The following is a 15,676-nucleotide window of genomic DNA, read 5'->3' as shown; positions in this document are numbered from 1 at the left end:
TGACATTCACTTCTGCCACCGCAGATAATCTTCAACACAAATCTGATGAGTTTAAAGTGGCACAGAAGAAATAGAGGAAAAATAAGGCAGAAATTAGAGAGTGATGGCTGTGGCGAAGCAGGGCTGAGAGGCCTGGTGTCCCCAGTGGGTTCTGATGGGACCCTAGCTGCAGTAATGATTCCCATGCCCTCACACACTCCAAAATGAAACCATCAAACCAACCGAGATGAGGGGACTCCTGCAGAACACGATCACTAACCGAGAAACCTAACTGTACTGCACAAGAATCATGGAGCACTCAGAGGATGGGGGCGAGAACCCACCGAAGCAACTGGAAAGCACCACCCGGACTGGGTGCTGCTGCCCAACAGGACGGCCAGGACTCTACACACATGCCGGAAATCTCCTTCCAAATGTGTTTCTCACAGTGGGGTAAATCAGCAATTCTGAAACTACTAATTTATTTACTTCTTTGTGAGTAAATATGTTACAGACGACAAGCGCCAGGGCTCTCACTGAGGGAGTAAGAACTCACACAGTGGAGGAAAGGTTAAAATAAACGCTGTGGTGGCAGAATGGAACCAGAGAGAATCAGGTAAACCAGGGCAACTAAAGTACACGTGTGTGACCTGGGAATGCAGATGCATGCTGCATCGGTACTGCCTAGAGCTCCCTGCTGAGAAGACCTTAGAGCAAGGTCACCCATACCTATGAGCACACCCAACACCCAGCACACTGCTTTCCAAACATAGTTCTCTGATAAAAGGAACCAGGCTCTTGGTGAAGAAACTGATTTCAGAGCTGGGACAAGGAAAGTACAAGATAAGCCTCAAATTCCTTGTGTGAAGGCAAACAAGTGCTCATAAAAGATGGGGACTTGAAAAACACACATTGGAGAAAAGAGCTTTTTTTAAAAGTGGTGCTAGGGCCAGGCCTGGTGGCAAACGCCTGTAATTCCAGCAGCTGGGGAGATGGAGGCAGGAGGATCATGAGTTCAAAGCCAGTCTCAGCAACTTAGCAAGGCCCTAAGCAACTCAGCAAGACCCTGTCTCAAATTAAAATATTAAAAAAGGGCTGGGGATGTTGCTCAGAGGTTAAGCACCCCTGGGTTCAATCCCCAGTACAAGAAAAAAAAAAGGTGCTAGAAAACTAGATATACACATGTAGAAGAATGAGACTAGTCCCTTATCTCTCAACCTGCACAAAAGTCAACTGCAAATGGATCAAGGACCTAGGAATTAGATAAGAAACTATGCAACTCCTAGAAGAAAACATTGGTCAACACTCCAGCTTTTAGACACAGAGAATGACTTTCTCAATCGGACCCCTAAATCTCAGGAAATCATGCCAAGAATTAATAAATGCAATGGCATCAAATTAAAAAGCTTCTGGGGCTGGGGCATCAGATTAAAAAGCTTCAGTTGGTAAAGTGCTTGCCTGGCATGCACAAGGCCCTGGGTTCAATCCCAATCCCCAGCACCACACACAAAAAAAGCTCCTGTATGCCAGGCACGGGGGCACACGCCTGTAATCCCAGCAGCTCGGGAGGCTGAGGCAGGAGGATCGCGAGTCCAAAGCCAGCCTCAGCAAAAAGTGAGGTACTAAGCAACTCAGTGAGACCCTGACTCTAAATAAAATACAAAATAGGGCTAGGGAGGTGGCTTCATGGTCAAGTGCTCCTGAGTTTAGTCCCCCTACCTACCGTACCAAAAAAAAAAAAAAAAACCTTCTGCACAACAAAAGACACAATTAGGAATATGAAAAGAGAACCTACACAATGGGAGAAAATTTTTTCTGACTACTTTCTAACATAGGATTCATTTTTAAAATATACAAAGAATTCAAAAAATGTAACATCAAAAAACCAAATATCCTTAAAATAAATGGGTAAATTAATTAAACAAACACTTCTCAAAAGAAATACAAATGGCTAAGAAATGTATGAAAAAATGTTCAACACCATTAACAACTAGGGAAATGCAAATCAAAATTACACTGCAATTTCATCAGAATGGCAGCCATCAATAATAATAGTAATAAATACTGAGAGGATGTGAAGAAAAAGAAACACTTTTCCACTGTTGGTGGGAGTATAAATTAGTACAACCACTTTGGAAATCAGTATGGAGGATCCTCAAAAGACTAGGCCTGGAACCACCATATGATCCAGCTCTACCATTCTTTAGTACTTACCCTAAAGAATTAGTCAGTGATCCATGCACACCCAAGTTTATAACACCACAATTCACAACAGCCAAACTATGGAACTAGCTTACGTGTCCATCAATGGATGAATGGATAAAGAAAATGTGGTGTATATATACACAGTGGAGTTCTATTCAGCCATGAATAATGAAATCATATCATTTGCAGGAAAATGTATAGAACTAGAGACCATTATGTTAAGTGAGATAAATCAACTCAGAAGGTCAAAGGTCATATGTTTTCTCTCATATGTGGAAGCTAGAGAGAAAAAAAGAAAAGAAAGTTATGTGTATGGGGGGGGTTCTCTCATGAAAATCAAAAGGAGATCGATCAACAGAAAAAAGGGACCAGAGGGTGGAAGGAGGGGAGAGAAAGGGGAAGTGCTAGGGAGTGATACTGGTCAAATAATATAGTTGTATTGTGTGCATGTATGAATATGTAACAATAAATCTCATCATTATGTATAACTATAATACATCAATAAAAAATGTGTAAAGAGAAAATAAAATCTAGGATGAAATTTAAAAAAAAAGAGTGGAACTTATCCAAAGACCAGAGGCAACCCCAGCATTACTGGGAATAATCCGAACAAAACCAAAAGTGATGGCACTAGGATGAAGGAAGCACCTCACTCCGTGAGCTTACTGCTAAGTGAGAAGAGGCAGCTGCTTCCCCAGGACCAGGCACTCTACCAGAGTTTCAGCCCCACCATGTGATTATTACGACTGTTTTGCAGTGCTGGGGATGGAACCAGGCCCACATGCACACTAGGCAAGTGCTCTACTACTGAGCTCCCAGCCACCCACAGTATTTGTTAATTACAAAGGAAAGACAGTAAATTCTCACTGAAGACACCCAGCAGCACGACCTTAATCAAGTGATGAAAATTAACACCACCAGTAGAAGACACACTGACATTGGGAACCTTTGTAAGTGGCACTGAGAAGGTATATTTTTATGACATTCTTGGAAAAACACATGCCAATCACAAGAAACCATCAGAGAAACCAGAACTGAGGGACTTTGTATAAAATACCTGAGCAGGGCTCTTCAAAAATGTCACAGTCATGAAAGACAAGGAAAGAGAGGAATTGTCAGAAGTCAGGTGACTAAGGAGAAAAACTAACCAACTGTAATGTGAGATCTCAAAGTACATCCTGTTTGACACTAGTGGAAACATTGGGACAACTCAAATACGGAAAGAAGTTTAGTTAACAGTATGGCAATCAATGCTAATTTCTTAGCTTTTACAAAACCTATGTATCATAGTTTATTTCTTAGTTTTTACAAAATCACCATAAAATATAAATGAATACATTAAATGTTAACAATGGGGACAGCCTGGAGAGGCAGGTCATCAGGGAAATCTCTGCTCCGTTTGCAGCCTTTCTTTAAGTATCAAATTAGTTCCTGAATTAATCTTTTTTTTCTTTGTGTGGTGCTGGGGAATCAAAGCCTTGCACATGACAGGCAAATGCTCTACCACCAAGCAACACCCCCAGCAGCCCTTAATTTTTTTTTTTTAGTGGTACAACATGTAGTATTTCGAGGGCTGTCAAAGAGAAGCAAGACCTAAGAAAAGCCAAGAACTGGTAGAACATAAACAACACTGTCCAGAGGGAAAGCCTGGATATTGGTGGACTGCCACGATTAAAAGGTAAGAAAAAGCAGTCAGGAAGGACACTCATTTGACAGTCTGCCAAAGTCACCAACTAATTTATGGGAGCAGAGGAATAAGAAGTGACAGCCTGACCTCAAAGTTGAAAGAGGTCATTTAAAAACCATTTTTAACTCCATTAACAGAACAGACAGTCTGCCACACAAAACGGATTCTAGCACACTCAAACACACTGCTGTTTAAAACTTTATTTTTCACATGTAAAGAAATGTACAAAAATCACACCTCGGTTGAAGTTGCTGCATAGAGTGGAAATCTTGCAGTCTCGTGAGAACAAAGAACACTTGGTTAGCAGAGGAAGCCTACAGTGCAGGGTGATGCAAGAAAACAGCCCGCCCCTCTCATGGCCACAGTACCTCTGTGAGGGCAGACCCCGGGCATTCTACAACAGGGGTCTTGATCACTTACAGAATGAATCCTTTTGTCCTAAACATAATGAGTCCTCAATATTTTAAGAACTTTGAATATGCTGAATAACTTAATAAAAAGATTCTTGATACATTTCATTCACCTGGTAACATGCCGGCTTGAGATCTCTACTAATCATAGTGACAGCCTGTGTCAAAGAGCACTGTGAAACTTTGGATTGTACAGAGGGGAGTGAGGGGAGGGATGGGAAGGACTGTGGAGTGAGACACACATTATTACCCTATATACATGTATGAAAAAAATTCTAAGAAAATCAAAGGAAGAGCAGTAAAGGAAAGGGACTGGGGAAAGAAAGGGGAAATATTAGAGAATTATATTGACTAATTATCATATTGTTTTATCATGTGCATTATCAATATGTAACAATGAATCCCACCATTATGTTTAATTATAATGCACCAATAAAAACATGGGAGAAAAGAAATGCAAAAAAAAAAAAAAAAGAAGAGCACTATAAGCTGGGCATGGGGAAGCTGAGGCAGGAGGATTACAAGTTCAAGAACAACCTCAGCAACTTAGTGAGTCCCTATGCAACTCAGGAAGACCCTGTCTCAAAAAGAAATAAAAAGGGCTGAGGATGTGGCTTAGTGGTTAAGTAAGTGCAATCCCCAGTACCAAAAACTTAAAGAAAGCACTGCAAGATGTATGAGATCTTGAAAGAACACCACGGTAAAAAAATTAGTAACTAAGTAGTTTCTACAGCTGCTCATGCAGGCAACTAAGTAGGGCAAGAAAACCAAGGCAACTCCTGCGGCTGCTCAGAGGGAGACTGGCTTCTTTTCTATATGCTACAAAAGGTGCTGAGCCTTTGTGTCCCTGGTCCTGTGTGTCCCTCAGCTGCAAGGCAGCCCCCTGCCCACGGAGCCACCACCCAGGCCCTCTGCAGCACATCCCAGAGCACTGTGGTGCTCGCGCTTGTGCCCTGCCGTCCTGAGAGCTCCAAGGTCTTCCCGAGACCTTCATTATCATCTACTGTCAACACTGGGGCAGGTTTACTCCTGGTCATCTTTTATGAGACTGGGGTTCTCTGGCACTAACAGAATGCCCCACTCCTGCCTCCTGCAACCCCCTGGGTACAGCCCCAAACCTCTTCCTGAGCCTTCCACGCACCACTTTCACCATCTAGCTCACGGCAACCTCCACGGGCGCAGGGAGATGGAAGGTGCCGAAATTCCCCGAGCTTTCCACTCAGATCCATCTGAACTCTCACATTTACATCAAGGTTTTTGTTTTTGGCTTTCTGCATAATGTTTTTTTTTTTTTTTTTTTTTCGTGGCAGTCAGTAGGCATTTATTAGGTGTCTAATATAAATATACAGAAAACAAATACTCCAAAAGAGAAACAACCTTCTTCACCGTGTAGCCATATTAAGTGGATTTGGACTCCAATTCTCTTTTCTCCCTGTTCTGTAATCTTGGGCAGATTACCTAACTTCCTGTGCCTCAGTTTCCCGAATAATTCTTACTTACTGTGTTATGGGAATTAATACACATGTAAACTAATTTAGAAGTACCCAATACATACTAAAGCTTACCATTATTAATCATGGTCATATGCATCCAGCTACATACCAATAAGAAAATTCCAGAATTTTACTATTTAGTAAATTATGATTGAATACAGATAAAACTCAACACGTGAAATAAGAGACAGGAAACAGAGTAATAAAGCAGAGATAAGATATCCAGATCCAACTTTTGAGAAAAATGTGGGGTATTAGTTGCTTAAGATGGGGGGCGGGGCAGTGGAGAGACCATTCAAACTGGAGGTATGGCATAAGCAAAGAAACAGCAGCAAGAATGAGCGTGATGCAAGGCAGCAGTCCGTGCAACTGCTTGGCTGGATCAGGAGTTTTTGCTCTTTGGTGTAAGAAACAGTAGATCGATTAAGACTTTGAAAAATTGCCAAAAGCCTCAAAACGAGACTTAAGTGTGTAACTTGTTCTCGGGACTCAACTTTCCCTTTTAGTCTTAAAAGAACTACAGTTAGTGAGTTTTAAATGTGCGAGGCGCGGTAGGGGCAGCTATGCAAAACTCATCGCACCTAGCACTGAGTAAGTTCACATTTTTTGCCCTAAGAGATTAAAGCAGTTACTTTTACAGAGGGAGAGGAAATAGTCTAACAGAGATTTTACTTAGATACATATCCTAATTTATCAGTCTGACATCTTTTGGCTAAAGTAATTGCTTCAGAAACTTCCATTTCTCATTCGCCTGCCCAAGGCCTCAGCAACCGACCTGCCACACTGGGAGAAAAATCGTGGTGAAGGGCGCTCCACGCATGCGTTAGAAGCTGCCCCAACTCCCCCACAGCGTCCTTTCTTGGAACAAAACTAGCGCGGAGCCACGGAGCTCCGCAATTTGCGTAGACGCGAATTTCTACAGCTCAGACCATCCGTGTGGAATCCGCGAGTGGTGCAATTCCCTTACGCAAGCGGCGTTTCCGAAGTGAATCTGCATAATGTTTTAATGTCAGCCTATTTTGTTTAGTATTATTTGCCTTAAATTCAATTTTTGATATTAAAACTTCAGTTTAATATTAGGGTAAAACACACATATTCTGAGCCATGAATCACAATAGTGAGCCAAGGGATTAACATTTCAAACATTCCAAAAAGAATAAGAATAGTTTATCTTTCGTTAGGAAGTAGAGCAGCCTTTTAATTTGTGCTTTAAAATAAGTAATTAAGGGTCCTGCGAGAAGCAAATGATCTCAACTCACACTCAGCACTAGCAGACTACCAGGACCACACTCTGAAACATTACGTGAGGTTGTGCCTGCAGGAGATGTAGACCTTATTAAAGAACTGCTTTCCCCAGGATACCTGGGTGGGCCCTGCAGAGAGCCACGCAGCCCAGAGCTGCACTGTTCCAGATAGCAGCCACGAGACAGACATTGCCACTGAGCCCCTGAAATGTGAACAATGAAGAACTAAATCTATTTAATTGTAATGTGACAATTCAGCAGTTGGAAAACCTTTATGTTTAAAACAACTTGGTTATGTGTCTTGTTTCAGACATAAATTTTATAAAATCTAAATACACAAAACATCTTTCCAAGAAAAATTTAGTGTCTAAATTGATATGTGCTGTTAAATGTATAAAAGCATAAAATATTTTTTTGGGGGGGTATGAAGGATTGAACTCAGGGGCACTCGACCACTGAGCCACATCCCAAGTCCTATTTTATGTTTTATTTAGAGACAGGGTCTCACAGAGTTGCTTCGTGCCTCACTTTTGTTCAGGCTGGCTTTGAACTTGCACTCCTCCTGCCTCAGCCTCCCGAGCCCCTGGGATTACAGGCATGCGTCATGGCACCCAGCATAAAATACTTTTAAAAAACTTGGTTCAAAAACCAAAAAAAGGTAACATATCTCAATTTTCATACTGATTACAGATTGAAATGACAATATATATATATACATATATATACAGATATATATTTGATTAATTTAACCTGTTTCATTTTAATTTTTTATTGTAGTCACTAGAAATTAACTATGAGATTCATATTACATTTTCAATAAACTATGCCAGGATAGTAATGATGGAAAAGCAAGAGTTGTTTATCTCAGGAAGAAAATCAGGCAGAGATGATATGTCCAACAGTTAGTAAGTCTTACAGGGTGTGGTGGTGCACATTTGTAACCCCAGCGACTTGGGAGGCTGAGGCAGGAAGATAACAAATTCAAAGCCAGCCTCAGCAACTTAGGGAGACCCTAAGCAACTCAGCAAGACTCTTTCTCTAAATAAAATACAAAAAAGGGTTGGAAATGTGGCCATGGGTAAGTGACCTAGGGTTCAATCGCCAGTACTCAAAAAAGCAAAGAGTAGTATATCTTTGTATTGAGCAATTAACTAGAAAGTATAAATAAGATAATGCTTCCTGAAGCATTGGTGGAAAATCCCTCCACCAACAGAGAATGATTATTGCCAAGGATGAGCAGTCCCCTCATCTCTCTCTTTAGAAAGAAAAGGTACCTGGCAGTAAAACCAGAGACTTAATAAGGTAATTCTCTCAGGGGTCTACAGCATCTGGTGTACTAAGGGTGAGGTACCCAAGGAGACCTGAAGAATCAACATATGCCAGCACTGAACAAACAAGGTGAATCTGCAAGCCAAGGTTAACATCTACACTGCAGGAGACTTCTGCATGAGAGCTAAGCCTCAGGGATCATGGAGTATCAGGCCAAGAAACACACTCACAAAGATAACTGCTAACAAAATAAACCACGGTGCACTTCAAAACTAAATACAACTAGATTGAGTCACATGACATTTAATCAGCATGACCAAAAAGCCACTTCCTCCCTGGGAAAACTTTTCTCACTTCCTTACACTGGGAAACAGTGACATTCCAATAGGCAAACACGTACCATGCACTTGGGGCTGTCTGTCTGCTTGGAAACAATCCCACTTTATCCTACACTCTCAGACATTTTTATTAATCCTGCTTCCCCACTCTTCTTTCCCAGGTTTTGGACAAGTCAGAACAAGGGAGAACAAAGAATTAAATAAAAAGAAATAAAAACACTCCCTAACATTCTCAAGTGTTTCCACAGTAAGCCATGTTCCCAGTGCTCCATGACCTTTTACAATGATGACTTCATCACTTCCAATGATGAAAACATCCATCAAAAGGAGAGAACTTTCAAAGGAATATATAGAATACAGAGATTCTTATTTTCAAAGCATAAACTATTGCTATTATTTGCATTTTCCCCTAGAAATGTGACTTTGAGGTTCATACATTTTCTAAATTCTTCATATAAAGCACAAAGCAATTATCCAGGGGGGGAAAAAACCCTGGCATCTGGGCAGCACACACACACCCTGGTGCTCGCCAAGATACTGCTAAGGAACCGTGTGACGCCTCAGCCATGAGTTTCTTTCTTGTAAGTTAAGCGGGAGAGAAAGAGCAATGTAGTTCCAAATATATTATCTTAGGAGAAAATAAACAATAGAGCCAAATATGCATTGGCACATATATTTAACATTACAGTAAAATATATACCCTTACACCAACTCTTCTCATTTAATAAATACCAAAACGACATTAAATCAATCAATTCAAATACTTCTCTTGTATACATTTCAATTAAATTCCTTTCTTTTTGCTGTCAGAAAAGACAAGACTTCACAGTCTAACCTTGTCTGCTTACACCGCCTGCTCTACCTGCTGCTTTCAGGTTCTTCTGTGGTCCAGGCACCAGCTATATGAACCTGAAGGCCGGTGAGAAGCCGTGGCTGGGCCATGGTCACACCAGGATGCCTGCCACTAAAATGAGTTGGTCTCAGGAAATCTGGTTCCTGCCTATGGGAACTTGTCATTCAGAAAGTATCATGAAAGCCCAAGGGAAAATCAGAAACCAACCCAAGCTGCAGTGGAGACAGCCCACCAACTCAACAGGAGTTCCAAGAAGGGAGTCAGTGGTAGGAACACTTCCATTTGATGTCCCTGGTATGTGAGATGTCGTGCTAGCTAGGCAATGTGTAATCAATCTCTAGGACTTCAACTAGGCCTTGACAAATTAGCAAGGGGGGTGTTAATCAGAGAAAGGCATTACATTTAAAGCAGTACCACAGGCAAGGCCAGGAGGAGGGAATCGCCATATTGCACCTTTAGCCTCATCCCAGTGCAGCACAATGGCCAAAGGCAGAAGGCAGCAGGGCTGGAAGAGGTAAGCTCTGGACCACGGGTCTACTCCCATCTTAGCTCCTGCACTTACTGCTATATGACTGTATTAGTTTCCTGTTGCTGCTATAACAAACTACCACAACTTAGGGTTCTAAAGCAATACACATTCGCCTTACAGTTCTGGAAATCAGAAGTCTAAAATGAGTTTCATGTGCTGAAATCAACCTGCCCAGTCAGCAGAGCATGATCCTTCTGGGGGCTTTAACAATGATCCATTTCTTGGCCTTCTGCAGTTCTCAGAAGTTGCCCGACTGCTTAGCTGCAGCCCCCTTCATCTTCAACCAGAGATGGCTAGACAAGCCCTCACAACACATCACTCTGACCTTGTTCTTCTGGCTCCCAATTCCATTTTTAAGATCCCTTCATTGGAATGGGCCCACCTGGATAGCCCAGGGCAGCCTCCCTACTTTAGTAACTCCACTCCACTTGCAACATAACCCTCCTGGCAGCATAACAAAATGACAGGGTCTCCTGTATAGGGAATCATCCTTCTGCCACCAACCTGACCCGAGTAAATTAACAACCTCCTTAGAGGCTTAGTTTTCTCATCTGTAAAGCTGGGATAGTAACAGTTCCTACTTCAAAGAGTGGTGGTAAAGATGCAGGGAAAGTACCTGGTCACAGAGGTGCCTGTCATGTCCCACTGGTGCTGGGAGGTTCTTTTTTGGCCCAGCATTTTAAAAGCTTCAGAAATAAGTCATAATGGAAATAAAAGTATCTCTTGTGAGCTGGGCATGGTGGTGAACACCTATAATCCCAGTCAATCGGGAGGCTGAGGCAGGAGGATTGCAAGTTAGAAGCTAGCCTCAGCAACTTAGTGAGACCATCTCTCAAAATAAAAAGAGCTGAGGATATAGCTCAGTGATAAAGCATTCCTGGGTTCAATCCCCAGCCACTTCCCCCTAAAAAAAAAAAAAAAAAAAAAAATTCTATGAAATGAGAATTCTGTTGCCAACATAAATGCAATATAGTTCAAAAGTCAGTTTTAGGTGTGGGAACAGGCACTTTGGAATTGCTAACATGTTTATTCTAATGTATTAATGAGCACCCAGAGGCTCTCAGAATAGAGGCAGATAGTTTGAAAAAGAGTTCCCTCTATGAATGAGAACCATGATAACGAAGGAGATTGTTTGAAAATACCATGTGGTCCTAGACCCTCTTCCATTTACAGAGCACTGTTAAGCCCAAGGCTTTGTCTGAAGATTCAAGGTGTCCAAGAAAACAGATGAAGTAACCTGAGTCAGTCTTGCTTGGTAGTCCCGTTTTCTCAAAGTCTCTAAAAACGTTACACACACAGCAAGAAAACCTACCTCCAGACCTCTTGATGTAAAATTTCACAACCAAACAGAAAATGCTCCAGAAAAGCTTTATTTATGAGTAAGGCACACCACCACAGCAACCACAGCAGCATTAGACGCCCCCTGGTGGAGCAGAGGGACCCTACACTGCAACTACAAAGATCCTCTACTAATAAATTCCTCTTTAAAAAAATCACTAGAACAGGAGAGTTGTTCCTCAGTACCTGGGGAGATTAGTTCCAGGACTCCCCACCCCTAGGATACCAAAATCTGAGGATACTCTCAGTCCCATCAATCAAATGGCACAGCACTGGCATATAACCTATGTACGACTTCCCATGTACTTTAAATCATCTCTAGATTACCTAAAATACCCAATATAAATGGTATTAATATAAATGTTGTAGTATATTGATTAGGGAATTATGAAAAGAAAATATTGTACATGTTCAATACAGATGCAATTTGCTTACATAACTTTTTTTTTTCAAGATAGAGTTTCACTGTGTTGCTCAGGCTGGTCCTTAACTCCTAGACTCAAGTGATTCTCTTGTCTCAGTATCTTGAGTAGGCAATTTTTTAAAAATTATTTTTGATCTTTGGTTGGTTGAATCTAGGAAACAAGAGCCAACTGCATTTCCCAAAGGTGGTACCTAAGAAAACTAACACCACAAGGTTTCCTTATCAACTAAATTCAGAAATTTCCAAGGGAGAGGGGAGTTTCTATTACCTTTAGTTATTTTCAAGGTGACATTTGGTATACCATCTGAATTTTCACTAATTCATTAGCTAGGGATATAGCTCACGGTAGAGTGCCCAGTACTGGGGGTAGGGGAGACAGAAGAAGATGAAAGAAGTGGGGGAAAGAAGCATGAGAAGAAGGAAGCATAAGAGGAAGAAGAGAGGAAAAGGAAGAAGAAAGGCTAGGGAAATAATGGACAGAAATATAACCAAGTATTCTGGTCCACACCACTGGCAACTGACAAACTAGCACCAAGGGTGAGATCCATAGGTAAAGGGCACCAGTTAAAGGAAAGGAAATAATTAAGATAGAAGACAATTCATGTTATAATGGTGAGATGGTAAATGGATTTCCCCTAATTTTTTCTAGTGTAATTTGTAAAGATATCCACCAACAAACAGCCTAAAGGGAGTGGCAAGGCACCACAGAACCAGGCCTTATACCTCAGTTCTGGCATTTCCGGGGTGCCCAGTCATGGTACTTCACACATGACACAGTGTCAAATTATTTGTAGACTGACAGCCAGCTGGCTTCAAGAAACAAATGCACAACTCAGAAAGTGTCCTGGCTATTTCTCAGGCAACTTTTAAGAAACATGAAGTTGGGCTGGGGAAGTGGCTCAGTGGTAGAGCACTTGAGGCCCCGAGTTCCATCTCCAGCATGGTTCAAAACCAAACCAAACCATTTAGCACTGGGAAGATGTGTGTGTTTGAATCCTGGCATCTGTGCTCTGCATCTGCTTCCCACTGCGGCAGTCAACACGTCTTCAGATCTGCTCTCTACAAGCAAACGTTTCTCAGGTCTTGATCTGTGTACACATTCTAAATAGGACATCCATCTAGAATTCACATTTGAAACTGATTCTTTTTTTTTTTTTTTAAACATGCACATGTTTCTCTTATTGCAATTCGTTGTTTATAACAAGGAAAATACTGTTTGACTTCAGCTTAAGAAAAAGAAAAGGGGGAAAAGTCCAGATGCTTAAGGTAAGATTTATTTTAAGTAATCCTTCATGGTGTACATATTAGGGAAAAATCATCATTTCAATTTTGTCTTTTTCTTCTAAAAATGGTTCTTTAAGCTTACGTGGGAACTTAGCCACAAAAAAATGGGGTGGATAAAGATTAGCAAGAATGAATCTAGACTCCCACAAACTTGCACATGCCACAGGACTTTATAAGGCCAGGCCCAACTAGAATCACAGGACAGGGAAGAAGAGTAGAAAAGGTAAACCCAGACCATATTTCTAGGAAGAAGTTTCATACAATCATTTGTCAAAATTTGTGTTTTGACCAGGGAGGTTAATTTTGTACTTCTGAGGTTTACTACTGAACTAATTAGTGCTGGGGCTGGAATCCCGGGCGTCACACAAGCTTGGCAAGGGTGCTACCACTGAGCCACCCCTTCTCCAGCCCTCTTCCCTAGGGTATGTTTTGGAGGTGGTGTCTCGCTATGACCTTGAATTCCTGGGCTCAAGAGATCCTTCTGCCTCCACATCCTGAGTAGCTGGGAGTACAAGTACACACCCTCACACCTGGCTTGAGTAACTTTTAGCCATTTATCCCTCTTAATCCTATTTTATCACCATTTTACCCTCCCTTTGCTTAAAGAAAGGGAAGAAGGCTACTGACTTGCATTTGAAAAGGTTTCTCCACTTTAGAAACCTCGGAATGAAAAAATAGTTTAAGATGAATGACTTATTTCTCACTAACATAGTGTAGTAGCACATAATAGAAGATAATCAAGTAAAGCATCCTCCTATGATCCCCTATGATTTCCTTCGATTCAAGAGCTTGCACACTCCCATCATTTCAGGGAATTATTCTAGGTTACCTTTTATATTTAATCTTAAGTTAAGGTCTTCCTTAAAGAGCTTGAATTTTTCATGAAAAGCTTTGAGTGTTTACTTCTAAAGTTTATTTAGGATGCCAGTATTTTGTTTGCAAAGTACAAACTCTGACTTGCTAAGTCTTCTTGGTCACTCGAAGTTGCACAGCTTAACTCTTCCAAGTGGACGGAAGACATGAAAAGTTTGATCTCTCCTCCAATGACTCCCACACAAAAAATATGTACACAATAAAATCTGAAGACAATGTAATACTAAAATGACCAGTTGTATAATTGATGTATTAATGACATACTATTATAATAAAAAAGCTGAAGCAACTTAATAATCAGTAATAAACAGATGGCTACATATTTTTAGTTAGTCTATTGGGGTAAGATGATATGGACATTAATCTGATCACTTGGCAAATACTGATTAAGCTCCTGCTCTGTGCCAGACACTGGAGAAAAACACTAAACCAAAGACACATGGTCTCTACCCTCAGAAATCTGAGAATCTGGGAAAGGAGATACTAAACAAGCCATCTTGTGACTATATACACAATCGTAAACTGTGTTAAGTGCTATGAAGGAAACAATGGAGTACCCGAGTTAGACTGGGGGAGGGGCTGAGTTGTTGGGCAGTCAGAGTGATGTTTGAGCTGCACCCTAAAGGATGAAAAGGATCTGCTGTGGGTAGACAACCAGGCCTGAAGTGGGGCACTTCTGCCTTCCAGGCAGCGGCAGCACATGCAAAAGCACAGTCAAGGAGGAAGGGGGACACTAGATCCTGGTGTCCATCCGTTGGCCAAGACCAGAGTGGTGAGGGCCTGGCGCAGAGTGCTGACAGAGAGACTGAGACAAGCAAGCGGATGAAAGTGTCCAACAGAGCAAGACAAGCCCTGGAGTGGTGACCAGAGGGAATGCAGAGCGACATGGAAAAATGAGGATGACGGAAAAGCAGGACTCCAAACAACACGTTTATGAACTAAGTGGACGAAATGTGGATGAGAGGAGAGAAGTGGCAGCAGGCTTACGCTGTGATGTGACGAGACCTTGCATCTGTAAGAGTGCTCCTCCATGGAAGTACATGGCTAAATTAGGGTTATGCAACTGACAGATCAGATGACCACTACGGACTCTGACCTAAACTTGTAACTACACACTAAACAATGACCAAGTGATATAATACATTTAAGAGACTAGATTTGAAATATTACAGTACTTTGCTAATGATAGAGCATTAAAAAAATATTTACTAAAAACACATTGAGAAAAGGCATCTAACAAATTAGAAAATATAATAACATATGCAAAAGATATCAATATAAATACATACAAAGGACTAATGTTGTAAGGTAAATCAGTTTTACCTTTCTTTAATGAGTGCAATGCTGAGGTGAAGAAGGTCAGATAGCCAGGAGGCTGGGGTGAGCTGCTGAACTCAAAGTACCCGAGTACTCCAGGCTGCAGGGACAAGAGCACAATTAGGTGACTGAGCCATTCTCAGTCATGTAATGGAGGATATTTTAAAGATACAAAAATGACAAAAACATTATAGTTGACGATTAGTGTATTTTGGTTGCATTTCTTTAAAAAGTCTAAGCACCCAAGAAGGGTTGTAAGCTGGAGCTGACCTTGGCCTCCCTTCAGAAAGTACTGGGGCTACAGAGGGGAGTACAGTAGCTTTTACAGGACGGCACCAAGCTGAAAGTTCCTCCTCCCGCCCTAAGCAGGGCTTTCCACCTCTCCTGACAGCACTCTTCTAGATCCTGGCTCAAACTTCAACATCGAGTTCAG

General features: G+C 41.5%; 1 protein-coding gene across 4 annotated transcripts in view; it reads right to left on the bottom strand.

Moving 5' to 3' along the window:
• Window positions 1-15,676, bottom strand: part of Txndc11 (thioredoxin domain containing 11) — a 59,858-nt gene that overhangs the window by 20,027 nt on the left and 24,155 nt on the right. For 2 of the 4 annotated variants that reach the window (XM_047532875.1, XM_047532877.1), the window contains one exon: window positions 15,250-15,343. The exons of the other annotated variants lie outside the window; for them this stretch is intronic. In XM_047532875.1, coding sequence (XP_047388831.1) covers window positions 15,250-15,343 — 94 coding nt within the window. The remainder of the gene's footprint in view (window positions 1-15,249; window positions 15,344-15,676) is intronic. 4 annotated transcript variants of the gene reach the window in all.

The sequence above is a fragment of the Sciurus carolinensis genome, chromosome 18, assembly GCF_902686445.1.
Source record: "Sciurus carolinensis chromosome 18, mSciCar1.2, whole genome shotgun sequence".
Lineage (NCBI taxonomy): Eukaryota > Metazoa > Chordata > Mammalia > Rodentia > Sciuridae > Sciurus > Sciurus carolinensis.
The sequence above is the reverse complement of the archived record's forward strand: the minus strand, read 5'-3'. Positions and strand labels throughout refer to the sequence as shown.